At 38.3% G+C, this 18,884-nt stretch overlaps 1 protein-coding gene across 1 annotated transcript in view; it reads left to right on the forward strand.

The window, feature by feature from the left end:
- Window positions 1-18,884, forward strand: part of LOC131356743 (leukocyte immunoglobulin-like receptor subfamily B member 2) — a 33,748-nt gene that overhangs the window by 13,255 nt on the left and 1,609 nt on the right. The window contains exon 4 of the mRNA XM_058395933.1: window positions 15,044-15,346. Coding sequence (XP_058251916.1) covers window positions 15,044-15,346 — 303 coding nt within the window. The remainder of the gene's footprint in view (window positions 1-15,043; window positions 15,347-18,884) is intronic.

Here is an 18,884-nt window from a genome sequence, read left to right on the forward strand (position 1 = left end):
AAGACACAATAAACTTAGTGTATGTATACTTCTGACTTTGATGAAAGTGATAAAAAAAATACATAAAAATTCTCCCTCGCTCGATTCTGACATTTAACAAATGCAAAAAATACGTTAATATTTATTGATCTAAAACAGAAAAAGGTTACTCTGATTTAATGTTTGACAGTAAAGAAAAAAAAGTTTTTTTGTTTTTTTCTGAAGTGTATGTAAATATCTGGTTTCAACTGTACATGCTCTACCACTTTTACTGGACTTTGGTATCCTGGGAACTGCCAGAAATCAAGAGTTTTGTGATCTTAAAGAGTGTGATGGATCGTAGCACTTCAGAAGATTAGTTAGATACATGGGAGGTAAACCATTTTGAGCCTTGTAAGTAAATAACAAGTTGGTAATCTATTTTAAACTTAACAGGTAGCCAGTGCAGGGATGATAAAATTTGGATTATATCATCATATTTTCCTGACCTGGTGAGAAAATGCTGCTGAATTTTGGATGAACTGTAGCTTGTTTATTGAAGATGCAGGACAACCACCTTTTAATGCATTACTTTAGTCCTGTCTGGAGGTCATGAATGAATGAACTAGCTTTTCTGTCACATAGATAAGATGTTTCTTAGCTTGGCAGCATTTCTAAAGGTGGAAGAAGAATGATTTTGTAATACAGAAGATAAGATTTTCGAAAGACAAGTTTCTGTCTAAACACCCAGGTCTTTCACTGTCAAGCTAAACATCACAGCATTCTGCTGCTTCAGTCTATTCATTGTGAGACTGATTAAGTGTACTGACCTCAGCTAAACTGCAGACAATCTTATGTGGAAAGGTAAATTTGAAAATGTCCTGCAATGAGTGACCTTCCAGCCTATTGGCCTCGTGCATGAGAGTGGTGTATAATTCCATAAATGACCCCTCGTTGCCTGGTTTTGCAAGGAGCACATCCTCTCACATCCACACCCTCTCACTCTCTCGGAACCAGTGGTTGATGGCTGGTACTTCGGATGATTCGCCGGACCACGGGAACAGAGGTGGTTGATAGGCGAGTATGCATTGGAAGGGAGTGAGCCCGGTGGTTTCTTGACGGAGGGAGTTTTGCATATACTCGGCCCAGGGCAGGTATTGGTTCCAGTCATGCTGGCGTTTGCGGCAGTACGCACAGAGATAGTGTCCGATTTCCTGGATTTTTCTCTCCGTTTGGCCATTAGACTGAGGGTGGTAGCCCAAGGATAAGCTAACGGATACCCCCTAGCTGTTTCAGGAACCCTTGCCACACCCTGGAGATGAACTGTGGCCCTCTGTCCAATATGATGTCCTCAGGAATGCCAAAGTGCCTGAAGACCTGTTGAGGCCCTTGAGGGAAATGAGCTTGCATGGAGATGACGGCACAAACGGAGCATCCCTTCACAAACTGATTCATGTCCTTGATCATGTTTGGCCACCAATACCTGCCTCGAACGAGTGAGAGGGTACGCTGTCTGCCCGGATGGCCGGAGCCCGGTGAGGAGTGCACAGCGTCCAGGAGGGATGCTGGGACGTACGTCTTACCCTCTGGACCTCCTGGCAGAGCGGGTTCATTCTCTGTAGCAGCACGAATTTCTTCGTCCAGTGTCCAGATGATGGGACAAACGAATAGGTCTGTGGGAAGGACTGTCTCGTTTTCTTCTGGAAGGGGGTCTGGTGAGTACACCCGGGAAAGTGCGTCGGCTTTGGTGTTCTTACTGCCGGGGTGATAGGAGACCATAAACCAGAACCTGGTAAAGAAGAGCGCCCAGCGCACTTGCCGCAGATTAAGGCGTTTGGCTTCTTTGAGGTACTGGAGATTTTTATGGTTTGTGATTACCTCAAAGGGATGGAAAGCCCCCTCCAACCAGTGTCTCCATTCTTCTAATGCCAGCTTAATCGGTAATAGTTTGTGATTACCAATGTCATAATTCTGCTCCGCCGGAGTTAGTTTTTTTGAATAAAAGGTGCATGGACGGAGTGCAAGGGGTTTACCTCCTCGCTGGGACAACACAGCTCCTACCCCCAGCGCCAAGGCGTTTACTTCCACCATGAAGGGTTTATCATGATCGGGGTGTAGTAGAGTCGGAGCAGAGCAGAAGGCAGCTTTCAGCTTCTGGAAGGCTTCGACTGCTGAGCTTGTCCATGTGAGTGTTTTGGGCTGTCCACCTAACAGTGCGGTGAGAGGGGCAGTGTGCATGCTGTAATTCTTGATGAAACGACGGTAGAAATTCACAAACCCTAGGCAGCGCTGTAGCTCTTTAATGGTCCGCAGCTGTGGCCAGTCCCTCACCACCGCTACTTTTGACTGATCCATTCTGATACCCGCCGGGGAGATAATATAGCCCAAAAACTGAACGACGGTCTGGTGGAACTCACACTTCTCTAGTTTGGGAAAGAGGTGGTGATGCCGGAGACGCTCGAGTACCTGTTTGGGGAGTAAATCAGAATATCATCGATATACACGATGACAAACCAGTGGAGCATGTTGCAGAAGATTTCATTCATGAAATTCTGGAACACGGCAGGCGGGTTGGTGAGTCCATAGGGCATGACCAGGTAGTGCCCGGATGGTGTTATAAATGCTGTCTTCCACTCATCTCCATGTCGGATTCGTATCAGATGGACGTGCTCCGTAAATCCAACCTAGGGAAGATGCGAGCTCCCCGTAGTTCTTCCAGTGCGGCTGGTACCATAGGTAAGGGGTAGGTGAATTTCACCGTCTGGGCATTCAAGTTCCAGTAATTGATACACGGTCAAAGCCTGCAATCCTTTTTCGCAACAAAGAAGAAACTGGACGCCGCTGGGGAGGTAGAAGGACGGATGAACCCCTGGTGAAGTGCCTCTTTAATGTATTCATCAGACAGAGGGTAAATGTGCCCCTTGGGCATCTTGGCATCAGGCAGAAGATCGATTGCGCAATCCCAGGACCGGTGTGGTGGAAGCTTAGGGCTTTGCTGAACACATCCATGTAATCCCGGTATTCAGCTGGCAGGTTCACTTTGGCGCATGTAGGGGGGCTCTCAACATTTGTCGACCCCAGGAGGATAGGTTTGGGTGTTGGGGTCGGGAGCTCGCAGAGGCAAGAGGTGATGCAGTAATTGCTCCATTGCTCGATTTGCCCATTGCTCCAACGGATGGTGGGTTGGTGTTGTGCGAGCCATGGGCGACCTAGGACAATGTCCACTCTTGCCTCCGCTAACACTAACAGGGAGAGCGTCTCCTCATGCATGCAGACGATACACAGTTTTAGCTCCAGGGTTATCCACTGCACCAATCCATGACCCAGCGGTTTTCCCTGAATGGTGGTAATGTGGTAGTGCATCGGACTTCTTCGTCTAGGAATGCAGCAGTGGGCAAGGACGTGCGAGGAGACGAAGTTCCTGGATGTGACTAAATCATGGGATAATTATAATTTTTGGGTGAACTATCCCTTTTAAGAACAGATGCGCTTACTAAACATGACTTGAAGAAGGCAGAGTCATCATCTCCGAGCATGATAGGCAGTCCTCAAAGCACGAGGGTTCGGACTTCAATTGACTGGGCTGACTTTAAAGGGAAACATGAAATTCCATTAATGCCAGAACAAATAACTATAGTTCAATATATTTGAAGCACTGTTATGAGAATGGTTTAAATTAAGATTATCTATCATGCATAACAGATTACTGATATGAAAATAAGAAATATATGAAATGTTGACAAAATGAAATACTTTTAAAGGGATAGTTCACCCAAAAATAAATATTCTGTCATGTCTCCAGTCATGTCCACTATGTTTCTTATTTATGTGTGAATTAAAAGTTGCATAAACGCTGCTTTGAAACTTGCAGTGTTTGTAGGGACACTGTATCTTTTGATTTTTACTCAAAATGTCTACAGCACAAATGCTTCAGAAAATCTACTACTGTGCCAGGCTCAGAAAATTCACAATTCTGACAAGTAAATGTAAGTGGTGCTATTTCCTGATCATGTCCCAATTGTGTTTTTGTATGAATTTTTGACAGATGAACTTTTAAACTACTAATGGAGTTGAATGTACAACTCAAGACAGTCACTGTGTAGGCATGGAAAAGGTACAGTTTTCACCATGTTTCAAACAATAATGTCTGAGAAGTTCCCCTCTTTTTGCAGAGTTAAAAATGCAATACTTACATTTCCACATGTCCTTGTCTAACGTTCACCTGTAACAGAAAAAGTTGAAAATAGTAAGTTTAACAGTCCGTGTAAAATAAAAAATATAATATAAAAATATACATATAAAAAAGTAAATCACTTTGTAGCTAATACTGGTGACCAATGTGAAGATGGACTGTAATTTCACCATCTACAAAACATCACTAGCCTAATTCGCCTCAGCTAAAGTAGCAATGTTCTGTTCATGATTGGCCTAGAATTAATATGAAGCCAATCAGCCTTGAGAACATTATCATGAAAATCTTGTTAATTAATGGCAACACTGACAACGTTTCCCAGGGAAAAAAAACCCACATGGTGTAACGTTAAGCAGTAGCTGTTATGTTGTCTCTCGCACAGAAAAACGATTAGGCGACTTCATCAGATATGTATATCTTATAGGTAAAATAAGAAACAAGTTGACCGGACAGAAATTAACTAGTCTCGGAAGTGGCTGCCATGTTCTTTCCCGCCGAAATACACGATTGCACGATGATTAAGTGTATTAACTAATATGTTTCAGTATTATGAATCAAATACAGAATCATTTGATATCTCAGTTATCATACCATCACAAAACCATCAATAAAATATCGTTACTTGATAGCTACGCTGTAAAAGTTTGACCGGGAAATATTTTAATTATGGCTGCATTGTCATTTATTATAGAAGCGTACCACAGGGATTTAAATAAACATATTTCACTCTTCACCCTCATATTTCAATAATCACACAAAATAACTTTATATCTACATAATTTCACTTACCAAACATAGGACACGAAGAAAAACTTGCGTCTTGAACTGTGGTGTCAGCAACAGTAGAGGCCAAAACCAATTTTGAAATCCACCAATCAGAGCATTAGTTGTCTTTTGTTGCTATTTATAACTCTTTGCATGGCAATCACGTTACAGGAAGAACAGAGTGAGCGGTTGTAAGTAAACCTGTAAAACTGAAAGTGTGGTCATTGACCCATACAAACAAGCTGTAGTTTATTCAGCGGTTGCTCTGAAATAATTAAAATTGCCCCTGATAGTAGACATTACACGCTTGTTGGCAATACACAATATATGTATTAAAAATCCATTTATTATCAACTTTGAAAAGTTTATCCCCAGTGAATTTATTCTCATTATAGTCAATAACTGTACACACTAAAAAATACTGGGTTATTTTGAGTTGGGTTACTGAGCTGCTGGGTAAATATTGGACCAACTACATGCTGGGTTAATTTAACACAGCAAAATGGGTTATTTGTTTAACCCAGCAAGATGGGTTAAATATTCAATCCAAATGCTAGGTCATATTTAACTATAATGCTGGGTTAATTCTACCACATAAATTTGTCAAATGTTCGATCCAGATGTTGATCCATATTAACTGGAATGCTGGGTTAATTCTACCTCACAAATAGGTTGTTATTATTTTCATGTTTAACAGTAAATCTGTACAAAACTACCTATCTTTCACTACCCTTGTCTATTAAACAGTTAAATTACTTTGATATACTGGTCTATTTTTTGCACACCATACATATATGCAATAAACAACACCCTATTAATTGTACAAATCATAGAAAAAATATTTATTTTTCAAAAGCACAAGAGCAGATAATTCAAAACAAGTTCAACAGCGATATCATTACTATACTATTACTCACAAGCACTAAGGATTATCTGCACCAATTTATGAGTGTAAATCCAGGCGCAGATTATGGCTTGGAGGAGCAAGCACACAGTACAATGTCCATGGATCTATGGACATCACGACATGTGAAGGTGGTCTGGTCGTGGGCTCGCGCTGACTGACTGTCACTGGCACTACAGCCATGTGTAAATGCAATGTGAACAGTCAACTCATATTTGTGGGAATTTATCCTTCCACAATAGATTACAATTGCTTTTGACGTCAGGTGCCATTGGTCCTACTTAATTGAGATCTGATCACAATTCAGGCAGACATAAAACAAATTAACAGACAGGACATAATTAGACATTGGACAATGCCACTACATAAAAATCACATTTTAACAAAGCACCTTGTTGAGTCTTTCTGGAGTCTATCTCTCCAAGATATACTGTGTATTATTAAATTTCACTTTCATGCCTTATTCTTGATAAATTGATGGGATTTAATGCTAACAACATGAAAAAACGGTCAAGCTGACATGTAAACAGTGAGGAATAGCTACTCCCACTGTTCTATGCATGACCTCAAACAATTTTTTTATGCCCACTTGAAGGCAACAACACTGTACTGAACCCCTTAAATTTAGTGATGTATGATCATGATGTATTTACTGAACTATTTTGAAGCCCAGGAATACCATGTTAAGTCTTAAAATGAATAACATTTGCTTTTAAATATCCAGCATCTTACTTACAGGCCTATGGTCAATGAAGGCCAACCAGGACTCCTCAATGCTGTGCCGGAAAACTTTTCGGCCAACTTTGTAAACTGTAGGTGGAAGCAACTCAGGTAGCAGTTTCAGTGCAAGATCCCCCTTGGCATCTGTAGGAACACAAGTTATCAACATGATGTGGATTGGCATATCTGAGTTTTGGCATTTAGTAGCCAAATATAAAATATATTCTAAAAGTGATATTTGCAAAGTGTGATGTATAAAAAAGAAAAAAAAACAAAAAACAATTTTACCCAGTGTCATTTCTTGTACAGGAAATTGCAGTTTCTTTTCCCATCTCAACAGGTGAAGGATCTTGTCTGCATATATAGGCAGTCATGTTTCAAAAGGTTTTGGTGCAGCCTCTCCATGCAAAGCAAGAAAGTCCTGTGCAATCTAAAATGGATGGAAAACAAAGTCAATTGCTGCCATACTAATATAAGATTGTTATAAATGATTAATTTCCATTATATACACATAAACATTTTTAGTTTGCATCAATTCCTCTATAAAGTTTTTCAAAACGTACTCACACAACCACTGCCTGATGTGTCTTTCAAGCAGGGAAAAGCCTGAACCAAAGATGAAGCCAAGGCCTTTTTTGTTTCGGAGGTAGGTCTGTAAACATATATAGAAAAACACAAGATGAGTCAAAGACAGCGCTGTTGGAAGTCATGCGAGAAGTGGTTTCAAGACCTACACAATTATGTTATAATGAACCTGTGGGAATACAAAAGTAGTAGTTTGCATGAAAAAAAAAATGAAAAGACATTCAGGTTGATTTTTATTTTCCAACTCTGTTGTTCTGCAAAACAAATGTCTGTTTTCATTGGCTGTTAACAAAGAGTCTGATAATTGTAAACCACATAATCCTTCAAAGATCATGGTTTATCATGATTTATGGCCATGATTTATCAAACCTGTTTGAGCAAATTATGACGTTGCTGATATGGATCTTTGAGAGAGGTACGAGTCCTTCATCTCCACATACAACATCTGTGACTAAACAATATGACTACTGCAGACTTCTTCCCATCTGTGGTTATTTTCCATTCACTCTGGTTCCACTGTGACTTGGAATTTAAGAGTATCAGCATGCATTTTCTCCTATTTTAAATAAGGCATAAAATAAATGATCTAGTTTCATGACACATCTTTAATATGTCTTTAAAAGTAAGGTAAATGTGACAACCAGAAGGTAGCCTATATGCAAATTCAATCTTATTTATAAATGGGTTGTCACTATCAAATTCTGGCAGTGTTCAGGTAGCCAATATGTTGCTATGTAGACTCAACATGCTGTGAATGAAGGGTACATTACAAAAAGACAAAGGGTACACTACTTGACTGAAAAATAAAAAACACTTGCTTACCTGTAAAGCTATCTATCAGGTCAGGAAGTTGCCATTCTGTTAATTTCCCTCTGACAAAGCTGTCCATTAAGACAGGGTATAGGTAACCTGAAACAAAAACATGGAGACAGCTATACATACCAAAAATAAAATATCAAGATACGCATGGCTTTTAGGAAAATTTTTTAAAAAGTCAGACTAGTTGATCTTGTGGTCTGCGTTGATTTTAAGCTAATTACCAAGGAAATGCATCGTCATAGCTGGTGTCATACTGGCACATTACAATCACCCAAATATCAATCCTTCCATCTAGTAGTTATCTGTACAATGAAAACGTCTGCGGTACTTTTTCCTGGCGTGTTGACAGATAGTTAATTTAGCCTGAGTCACAAGCAACTTTGATTAAAGAGGGCTATCTGGTTAGCTTAGATGCAGCAGTTACTGGCAACATATTTGCATACTTGCCAAAGGGGGAAAGGTGTGAAATATTGTCATAACTCGGGAGAAATGCGGGAGAATTTTGACCACGGAGTAAATGGGGAGAGGGTAACGTTAATAGCTATTGTCAGCTAGGGTCAGCTAAACTATCAAGCTATATAGCTCAGACCAGGCTGAAAGGTCGAGTGTAACGTTAACACGGTAATAGTAATAAATGTTACAAACACAATGATAATTTTTCAGTCATATGTGACTTAAGTGGTTGAAAATGTGTATACAGACCTTGTATTTAACGTTATTTTCGCTTAAATGCACGAGGGGGATGAACAGTCATCAGCAGTGTGGGACCCCAAAAGAGAAGACACGAAGTTGACACAGCCGTTGAATACACCGCTGAACTTTGGGGCGGTCTTGTCTGTGATGTGTCAGCAGTCACTAGCTAACCCAACCCAAACCCAGCGGCTGGGTTACACAAAAAGTACCCAATTCTCTGTAAATAACCCAGAAAAATGACCCAGCAGAGGCAACTCAGCGTTTGGGTAGAAAAAATAACCCAGCATTTTTTAGTGTGTAATGGAAGCCATTTGTTTTCTGCTAAAAAAAAAAAAAGTTTTTGCACTTAAAGACTTCACAAGTATTAGAATTTTACAGTCAAGAAGACAACACTTCTGAAAATGACCTATTTTTTTCAAATGAGTAATCATAATCTTGAGCTCACAACACTTGGAATCTTAAGTTTATGCATTTTGAAGGTAAATAAGTTACATTAACTCATATTTTTGAGTGACCGGGGCAAAATGCAAAATTTTAAGTAATGTTTAGTCATTATCACTTGATTGTTTAAGTAAAGACAACATTAGGTGTAGGTGATTTACAGTGAAGGAATTAGCAATGCACAGGATCGAATCGCTGATATTGGTCAGAGATATTGGCCACAATTCAACAATAAGTTGTTTATTGACAATTCTTTAATAAAACAGCATTAAATAAATACGATTACATTCATTTCTTCATCAGTAGAACACAAAGGGTCACAATTGTCATAATAATAAGTGAAGTGAAGGATAAGGCTGGCAATAGCAATCGAAACTGAAAGCACACTCGGACCTCACAGTCTCTAAAACATACATTAAAAACGGTATTAATGATGCACATCTTATAACTGAAAATATATATACTTGTACGAAACAAGCATTGCTTTTATCTTACCGACACCGGTATCCACATTCGGTTCCTACGACAACAGCGTGTTAACGACGTAACGTCTAGTACAAATGACGTATCCCAGGTGGCCCGCATGCTTCCGTTTTTCTATATGCTACCAAGCACCGCTGATTGGCTAAAACACCAAACAATTAACCATAGGGGAAATTGCCCCTCCTGCCACATATGTAATGTTGATGGGACATTCTAAAACGCTTAACATGAAAAACGCTTAACGTGGCTTAATGCATTAACACAGTGTTGTAAACACACCAAACTTGGTGAACACATTATTAATAAACTATACTATGTACATACAAACATATGAGCCCAGAATAAGAACCCAATGCATTTAATTACGCATTAAGTGTTTTGCTCCCATAGAAAACTGTTATATGGAATAGGCTTAACGTGGCTTAATGCTTTAAAACAGTGTTGTAAACACACCAAACTCGGTGAACACATTATTAATAAACTATACTATGTACAGACAAGCACATGAGCCCAGAATAAGAACCCAATGCATTTAATTACGCATTAAGTGTTTTCCTCCCATAGAAAACCGTTATAAGGAAAACGCTTATGAGTCCAGAATAACTAATAACTAATAACTAAGTACTGTAATTACTGTCATTTTTACTTGAGAAAAAAATGGATTGCTCTTAATGTTTCTAAAGGAAACCCTGAAATGTGGGAAACTCTGGGTTTTCCGTTTCAGAAATGGAAGTATATTAAACCCGAGTCAGTTGCCACATTAAGCCTTTTCCATATAACAGAAATATAATCTGGGCTCATATGCTTGTCTGTACATAGTATAGTTTATTAGTAATGTGTTCACCGAGTTTGGTGTGTTTACAACACTGTTTTAATGCATTAAGCCACGTTAAGCGTTTTAGAATGTCCCATGTTGGACGTTTTAATTATATGTTTCAGTTTAGCCAGTAAGGTTCAGGAGAGTCGTTGCTGTAATCGTTGTACTCGTTAAGCCGATATCACAAAGTTATTAACTGTTATAACTGTTTGTTATTGTATTAGTGATAACAGTGTACATTCTGGGCTGGTATTTTTTGAAATGGGCAGGTTTTAAGCTGTAGTTGGGCTGGAAATCTTCAGTCCAATCTGGCAACCCTGTTCACAAGCCAAAAATCTCTGGTTTTGCTGTCTACATGATAACGCTGAAACTGGAGTTTTTGAAAAACTTCACCCTACCAGGAGTTTTCAGAAATGTTCGGTTTCAGTGACCTGATGGCCGATCCGCATAAAAAAGCTGTGGTTTTAAAAATACCCGCGTTCGAGTGGACAGGACCTAAGAAAGAAGGCAGTAAATCTCACCATGTGTTAGTTCTGTCATTATCTGATTTATTAGAAGATAATTTGAGGCATCAGAATTATATGCACTGTAAAAACAAATCTCGTAAAAAAATGGTCAAATCACTGGCAGCAGCGGCTGCCAAACAAAAACCGTAAAATTAAAGTAAAATACGTTCATTCAAATAAATTGCAAAAACCATCATTTTACATACATTTTTATTAAATATTTTACAGAAAAACACTGTAATTTTACAGATGTTTCCTTTATTATTATGATCCACTACCTTCAGTAAAGTGACAGTATTAAATATTTTACAGAAAAACACTGTAATTTTATGGATGTTTCCTTTATTATTATGAACCACTACCTTCAATAAAGTGACAGTATTAAATATTTTGCAGAGAAACACTGTAATTTTAATAATTTTTTTCTTTTATTATTAAGAATCAACATCTTCAATAAAACTTCAATAAAATGTCAAGACATGCTCAAAATTGTAAATTAAACAGTTTTATTTTTAAAGACAAATAAATTCAGTTTAAAAATTACAGTACCAATGAACATGAAATTTATTTAACATTTATTATTCACTGTACTGATTAAAAAAAATATCATAAAATATAAGCTTTAGGATATCTGTGAAACATTTTCAGCTAAAACATAATACATGATGCATGTACAAGATACAAGAAATCTCGATACAAGATCTTCAAGAATTTTTCACAAACAGTTCTTCAAAGCCCCCAGGATGAATTGAAAAACTAATAATGGCAGTTTTCATTCAAATGGTATCCATAAACAGTGACTGACCATCGCACAACTGAATTTTGAAATTCAATTATGTCAAGGTTGTAATGTAATTGGTTATCAAGGCACACAATCCAAGTTGACGTTATGTTTTCGCCAATGTTTAGTACAGAACCTTGTATCTCCCAGTAACAAGAGGAATTTTTTTTTATATTTTCTGAATAAACTGAACTGAATGTGTCAGATAAGAGAAGGTGTTGATTTCACTGGTTAGAAGGTGTCTTTTATACAGGTAAGGATCTGAGATTACAGTAGGAGCACTCTCTTAATTTTAGGAGTGCTCTTAATTTTAGCTTGTTAACTGTATGAAAGACACCTGTCCACAGAAGGAAGCAATCAATCAGATTCCAAACTCTCCATCATGGCCAAAACCAAAGAGCTGTCCATGAATGTCAGGGACAAGATTGTAGACCTACACAAGGCTGGAATGAGCTACAAGACCATCGCCAAGCAGCTTGGTGAGAAGGTGACAACAGTTGGTGCGATTATTCCCAAATGGAAGAAACACAAAAGGACTGTCAATCTTCCTCGGTCTGGGGCTCCATGCATCTCACCTCATGGAAACATGGAGGTGGAAACATTATGCTTTGGGGGTGTTTTTCTGCTAAGGGGACAGGACAACCGCACCGCATCAAAGGGACGATGGATGGAGCCATGTACCGTCAAATCTTGAGTGAGAACCTCCTTCCCTCAGCCAGGGCATTGAAAATGGGTCGTGGATGCAAAGAGGAGTGGGCCCAAATTCCTTGACATGTGAGATGTGTGCAAACCTGGTGGCCAACTACAAGAATTGTCTGACGTCTGTGATTGCCAACAAGGGTTTGCCACCAAGTACTAAGTCATGTTTTGCAAAGGGGTCAAATACTTATTTCACTCAATAAAATGCAAATCAATGTAGAACTTTTTTGAAATGTGTTTTTCTGGATTTTCTTTGTTATTCTGTTTCTCACTGTTCAGATAAACCTACCATTACAATTGCAGACTGATCATTTCTTTCATTCAAACGTACAAAATCAGCAGAGAATCAAATAATTTTTTCCCTCACTGTATTCATTTTTCTGCAAATGTAGAGGGGTTTGAATGACTGCCATTCAAGTGGTTGCCTCAAACTCAGTGGTACCTGGAGCTTTGCTTGGCATTTTAGAGCCTGAAATAGAATTCTGATTGAACTGTGAAAATTGAATTACTGATGTGTGTGGAAGTTTATATAAAGACCAGGTGAAGGCAATTATTTCAGTTGTCCACTACTTATTGTTACTGTTGGGCCAGTTACAATTAATGTTCATCTACATGGAGTGACTAAAAAGAAATTAGAGAAATTGGAGAACATGGAGAAAACTCAAGATTGGTTGAGTATAGAATCATCTTACTGTGAGTGGAACACTTTCAGGCATAACCACTATTAAATCATGTATTGGAATTGATAAAATGGTGAAAAATACTTGAAAATAACTCCAGTTTATGTGGAGGCAAGAAATCACATTTCAAAAATTCATTTTCAAAATACATTTGAAGAATCATTGTCTTCTTTCTTGTACTCCTTATAGATACCTGTTGTTTGAAAGATTTCAGAAGAGAGTATCCCTTGAGCCTTCTCAAGTCCCTGTGTGACATGTATTGTACATGTTATGGACAGTAGGTGCGTTTACATGGACACTTGTAATCCGATCGTAACAGGACTAGAAGCACAATCAGATTAAAAAAGTGTCATGTAAACACGTCAATCGGATGGAATTTGCCACCTCCGATTAAAATTTCAATCGGATGGTAAGGGGTGGTTTAAACTATTTTTAGTCCGATCGAGAGGACATGTCAACACTTAATCAGATGGAATATGTTCTTGGAAAGTTCTGCGCATGTGCAATGACGTATGACGTACGGACGTTGATACGAATGACGTATGACGTACGGATGTTTTCGTGGACTGTGCGCATGTCAAAAGATCTAATCCGATTCTGATCATGTGTCACGTAAATGCGCATAACAATCTGATTACTTTATACCGCGTTCATGTAAACACTGCGATCGGATTCGTCAGTCTGATTGAATTCAGTCCGATCTGATTAAAGTGTCCATGTAAACGCACCTAGTGAGAGCTGTTTTTGTTTTGATGTTTTGTTTTGTTTGCTTTCTATCATGGTTTTGATATAAAAACTTTATTTTGCAATTTACCCTTTTCTATTAAAGAAAAGAAAAACCCATTTGTTTCTATCATTTGTGTTGTACTGTATTCTAATAAGGAAATAAAAAATTTGCTCTAATCTCTGGCGTTACCTATACCTATTTTACTTTTGTCAGATTCATTAGTGTGTATATGCATTTACTTATTGTGACATCACTAAATAGGTGTGGCCAGAGGAACAACATGCCTGGGAGTGTCAGTCTGGAGATCATTGCAGTTTTTAAAAAAAACATGCGTTGGTGGAATGACAAAAGTTAACTAAATTTCTTTTTAGAATTACAGAGTTTGAATGTAGAAATACACATACCACACATACACATACAAATGAGTTTTACTGTAAAATGAAGGCAGGAAATGTTAAAATGTTATTATGGGCATAAACATTTAATATAATAAGCTACCTGTTTAATTACAATTTATTACTGTAATTTTACGTAAATTGCTATGTAATTTAAGATAACAGAAAAAATACAGTTAAAATAATACAGTATTTTTTTGTAAAAAAAAAATGAGCATTACTGTTTTATTTTTATTTTTCATTAATGGTATAATCCTTAAAATTGCAGTCAATTTGTTAATTTAAAGATAATATTGGTCATTTTACTGGTTTTTAAATATAATTTTAAATAACGGGAAACTATTGTAAAAAAATTAGTTATATTCTGTAAAATTAGGATTTTTTTTTACAGTGTGGTTTTATCTGAGAATTCTGTAACTTTGAGAGATTTTGATTTTGATCATCATCCACATCGGTCTCTGTCTCATCACCTCAGTTAGAAATCCCTCACAGCATTTAAATACAAGCCACATTATATTCTCTTCACTTGACTGATGTCTGTTCACACTAACACTGCTGGGGAGATAATCCATGATTCACCTCTGTTCTCTTGGCTATATTTCTAGTTAGTAATGTCTTTGTATCCAGTCATTTAAATATTTTATAACCGAATATGCTGTCATCTGTATAAAATGTGTGAGCACTCCTTCCTTTTTTAATGAGGAAGTGATGCACAGGAACATCGCAAACATTTTGATCACCGTTATCTGACAGCTGTAACATCTTGTATCAAATGTTAAATATAAATGTTTGTTTTAGACACAAAGCATCTGTTAGACACAGTGAATCTACTGTAAGTGAAAAGCAGCTCTGACTCCTTCATCATTTCATACCAACAGGAAAACCCAAACCGACTGTGAGAGTGAATCCTCAGAGCTCCGTCTACACTGGAGACACCGTCACTCTGAGCTGTGAGCTGCAGCAGGAGACTGGATGGGGGTTTCACTGGTACAAAAATAATCAGCTGTTACAGAATCTGAACAGTGAACAAGAGAACACACTTAAAGTGACAGTCGATAATGCAGGAGAAACAGAGTACCTGTGTGAAGCACACAGGAGAAACTACTACTACTATAATGGTAACTACTACAACTATGCCTACTACACAGAGCTCAGTGATCCTGTCAAGATTACAGTGAGAGGTATGTCATGATTTTCTCCTCTTTTCATCACGGGTTTGTTAGAAGGGGTAAGAAAAAATTGTTGCTTAACTATGTAGTAATTTATTGGTATTCTGAAATGTACAAAATAATTTTGAAATTATTAAAATACAACAACACACATACACTATAACGTGTTCTGACATGTACAAATCTTCGGGACAGGTGGTTCAGGTAGTTTTAATGTAAAATAACAAGCTACATTTTTTATATTTATTAATTAAAAGGGCGATTAAAAATAGGGCTTGGTGAGAAAACATCAGTAAAAAGAGTGACTGGTGTGAAAATGACTTTTAATGTAAGTAACAACAGTCACACATATTCGGGACACGTCCCCACCAGACCACCAGAAGACAACACGGCACATATATTATGAACTGTTTCTGTTGTGTTTTCTTTACGTTACCATGAGGGGTTTTGTTCTGATTCATATCTTGTCTCTGCCCCTGTCCTGTCATTGGTTGTTGCACTAATGCGTCTGGGTTATACTCACGCTTGATTTGTCTGTGTATTTAAGCCCCTTTGTTTCACCATGTCTTTGTCTTGCAACTCTTGCAATTGTTACCCCTGTGTGTTTATTCTGCTTCAGCCCTGATCTAGTGTTTGTTTTTGATTCATTTCTGTGTCACAGTTTAATAGTTTCTTTCTGCTGCCTCCAGCCCCATAATCTGACAAGAGCAGGAGCTAACTTATTTTTCAGACATTCCACAGCAGTAAATGTAACTAAATGGATGAGAAAATACAGTGTGTGAGTCATTAGTAAAAGAAATTGTAATCATCGACACATGCTGTTATAGGAAAATAATCTGTACTTCAGGCTGAAAACAGTAATTCAGCTTTTTAACACCACCACATCACTCAGTATTTTATTACACAGTGACTGTCTAACAGTTTTAGTCTGAGAATTTTATTACTTAAACTTTGTTAAAAGAAGGGAAAAAACACAGTATCCAGTACATTCAAAATCAGAAGTCTCCAGTGTGTGAGAAATGTAAGAACTTTTCTTCACTTCACAATAGTCACAACATAAACCCAACATACTACATAGAATAGAACAATAACTTCTTTATCTCCAGTATCTATTATAAAGTTTATAGGGTTTGACAAATTTACTGTAATTAAAAACATAAAACCTCATGCAAAAAAACCTGCCCCATGCTTTAATCTTAATTATAATTTTTCATTTCAGTTAATTGTAAAAACTGTGTACAATTATATTGTGCATTTTAATAACGGAGACTGGAAAAAATATGTCTATGGTATTGATATGTAATGATATTCTCCAGTCCTATAAAGATTATAGCCCACAGTGGATGTGGTGTTTACATTAAAAACAAACTTTTAAGGATTACTATTAATTTGAGGCATTGAAATCTATTCTAATCTTTTCTATCTGAGAATTCTGTAATTTTGAGAGATTTTGATGATCAGCATCATCCACATCAGTCTCTGTCTCATCACCTGAGGTAGAAATCCCTCACAGCATTTAAATACGAGTCTCATTATCTTCTCCTCACTTGACTGATGTCTGTTCACACTAACACTGCTGGGGAAATAATCCCTGAATAAAAAAGATTTTTCCTCTTTTCACCACGGCTTTGCTAGATGGAGAAAGAAATAAATTTTGCTTAATTATTTTGTAATTTCTTGTTATTCTGCAGTGTTCAAAATGATCTTCAAATACATATGTTTAAAAATATTGGTCATTTGAGACTGATCACATACACACACTCTATAACGTTATGTATTCTGACACGTAAAAGTCTTCAGGACAGAGGAGTTTATATTTTGTGGTTTTACTGTAACATGACAAACTACATGATTTTTATTTACTTATTCAAAAAGTGATTAAGAATTGAGCTTGGTGAGAAAACTGTGACCGAGAAATGTCACAGACATTAGGGACGCATATTATATTTGAACAGTTCCTGTTGTGTTATTCGTTACTTTTTTTTTTCTTTTTGTTCTCAGAATCAGAATCAGAAAAAGTTTTATTGCCAGGTACAGCAAAGGGTCAGCAAGGAACACTTTACAGTATTAGGAATTTGTCTTGGTGTCAGGTGCAAACATATACACAGGTAAATAATTTAAATAAATACTGTATAAGGTGACTTGTATGAAAATTAGTGCAACAGAAAAATGTAAAAAGTGAAAGTGACATATAACATATATACAGATGTGAGGTATGTACACAATGTAGAATGAGATAAATATTGTGTACAAAAGTGTGAGTTTGAATGAACAGTAGTGCAATTTAGAATGAGTGTCCGGGTTGGGGGGGGGGTCATCTGGGGGTAAGTGAGGCACTGTTCAGCAGGCTGACTGCAGTGGGGAAGAAACTGTTCTTGTGGCGTGAGGTCCTGGTCCTGATGGACTAGAGCCTCTTGCCAGAGAGGAGGGACTGAAAAAGTTCGTTTCCGGGATGAGAGGGGTCGGCTGCAATCTTGGCTGCACATCTCTGGGACCTGGAGAGGTACAGCTCCTGGAGAGATGGAAGACTGCAGCCGATCACCTTCTCAGCAGAGACACGCTGCAGCTTGGCCTTGTCCCTGGCTGTAGCTGCAGCAAACCAGACTGTGATGGAGGATATGAGGATAGATTTGATGATGGCAGTGTAGAAGTTCACCAGCATCTTCTCAGGGAGGAGAAACTTCTTCAGCTGCTGCAGGAAATACATCCTCTGCTGAGCCTTCTTAGTGAGGGAGCTGATGTTCTTCTCCCACTTGAGCTCCTGGTTGATGGTGGTGCCCAGAAAGCGGAAAGGACTCGGCAGATGTCACCAGAGAGTCATAAAGGATGAGGGGGGGAGGGGGGCTGGGTCCTTCCTAAAATCCACTATCATCTCCACTGTCTTGAGAGAGTTGAGCTCCAGGTTGTTCATGCTGCACCATGACACCAGATGATCCATCTCACTCCTGTAGGCAGACTCATCCCCATCAGTTATGAGGCAGATGAGGGTGGTGTCATCAGCAAACGTCAGGAGTTTGACAGACTGGTGACCAGATGTGCAGCCGTTGGTATACAGGGAGAATAGCAGAGGAGAAAGGACACAGCCTTGAGGGGATCCAGTGCTGATGTTCCAGCAGTCAGAGACATGCTTTCCCAGCCTCACATACTGCTGTCTCTCTGTCAGGAAGTCCATGCTCCAACTGCACATGGAGTCAGGCACATTCAGCTGGGAGAGCTTGTCTCTAAGTAGAGCTGGGACAATCGTATTAAAGGCAGAGCTGAAGTCCACAAACAGTGTCCTGGCGTAGGATCCTGGGGAGTCTTAAGCCCTGATTCATGTCTTGTCTCCGTCTCTGTCCTGTCATTGGTGTTCTAATGTGTCTGGATTATACTCACATGTTTTCAGTTTTGCTCTTGATTTGTCTGTGTATTTAAGCCCATTTGTTTCACAATGTCTTTGTGTTGCAACTGTTGTTGTCCCTGTGTGTTTATTCTGTCTCAGCCTTGAGCTAGAGTTTGTTTTTTATTCATTTCTGTGTCACAGTTTTATAGTTTCTTTTTTTCTGTGTAA

Source organism: Hemibagrus wyckioides, linkage group LG07 (genome assembly GCF_019097595.1).
Source record: "Hemibagrus wyckioides isolate EC202008001 linkage group LG07, SWU_Hwy_1.0, whole genome shotgun sequence".
NCBI lineage: Eukaryota > Metazoa > Chordata > Actinopteri > Siluriformes > Bagridae > Hemibagrus > Hemibagrus wyckioides.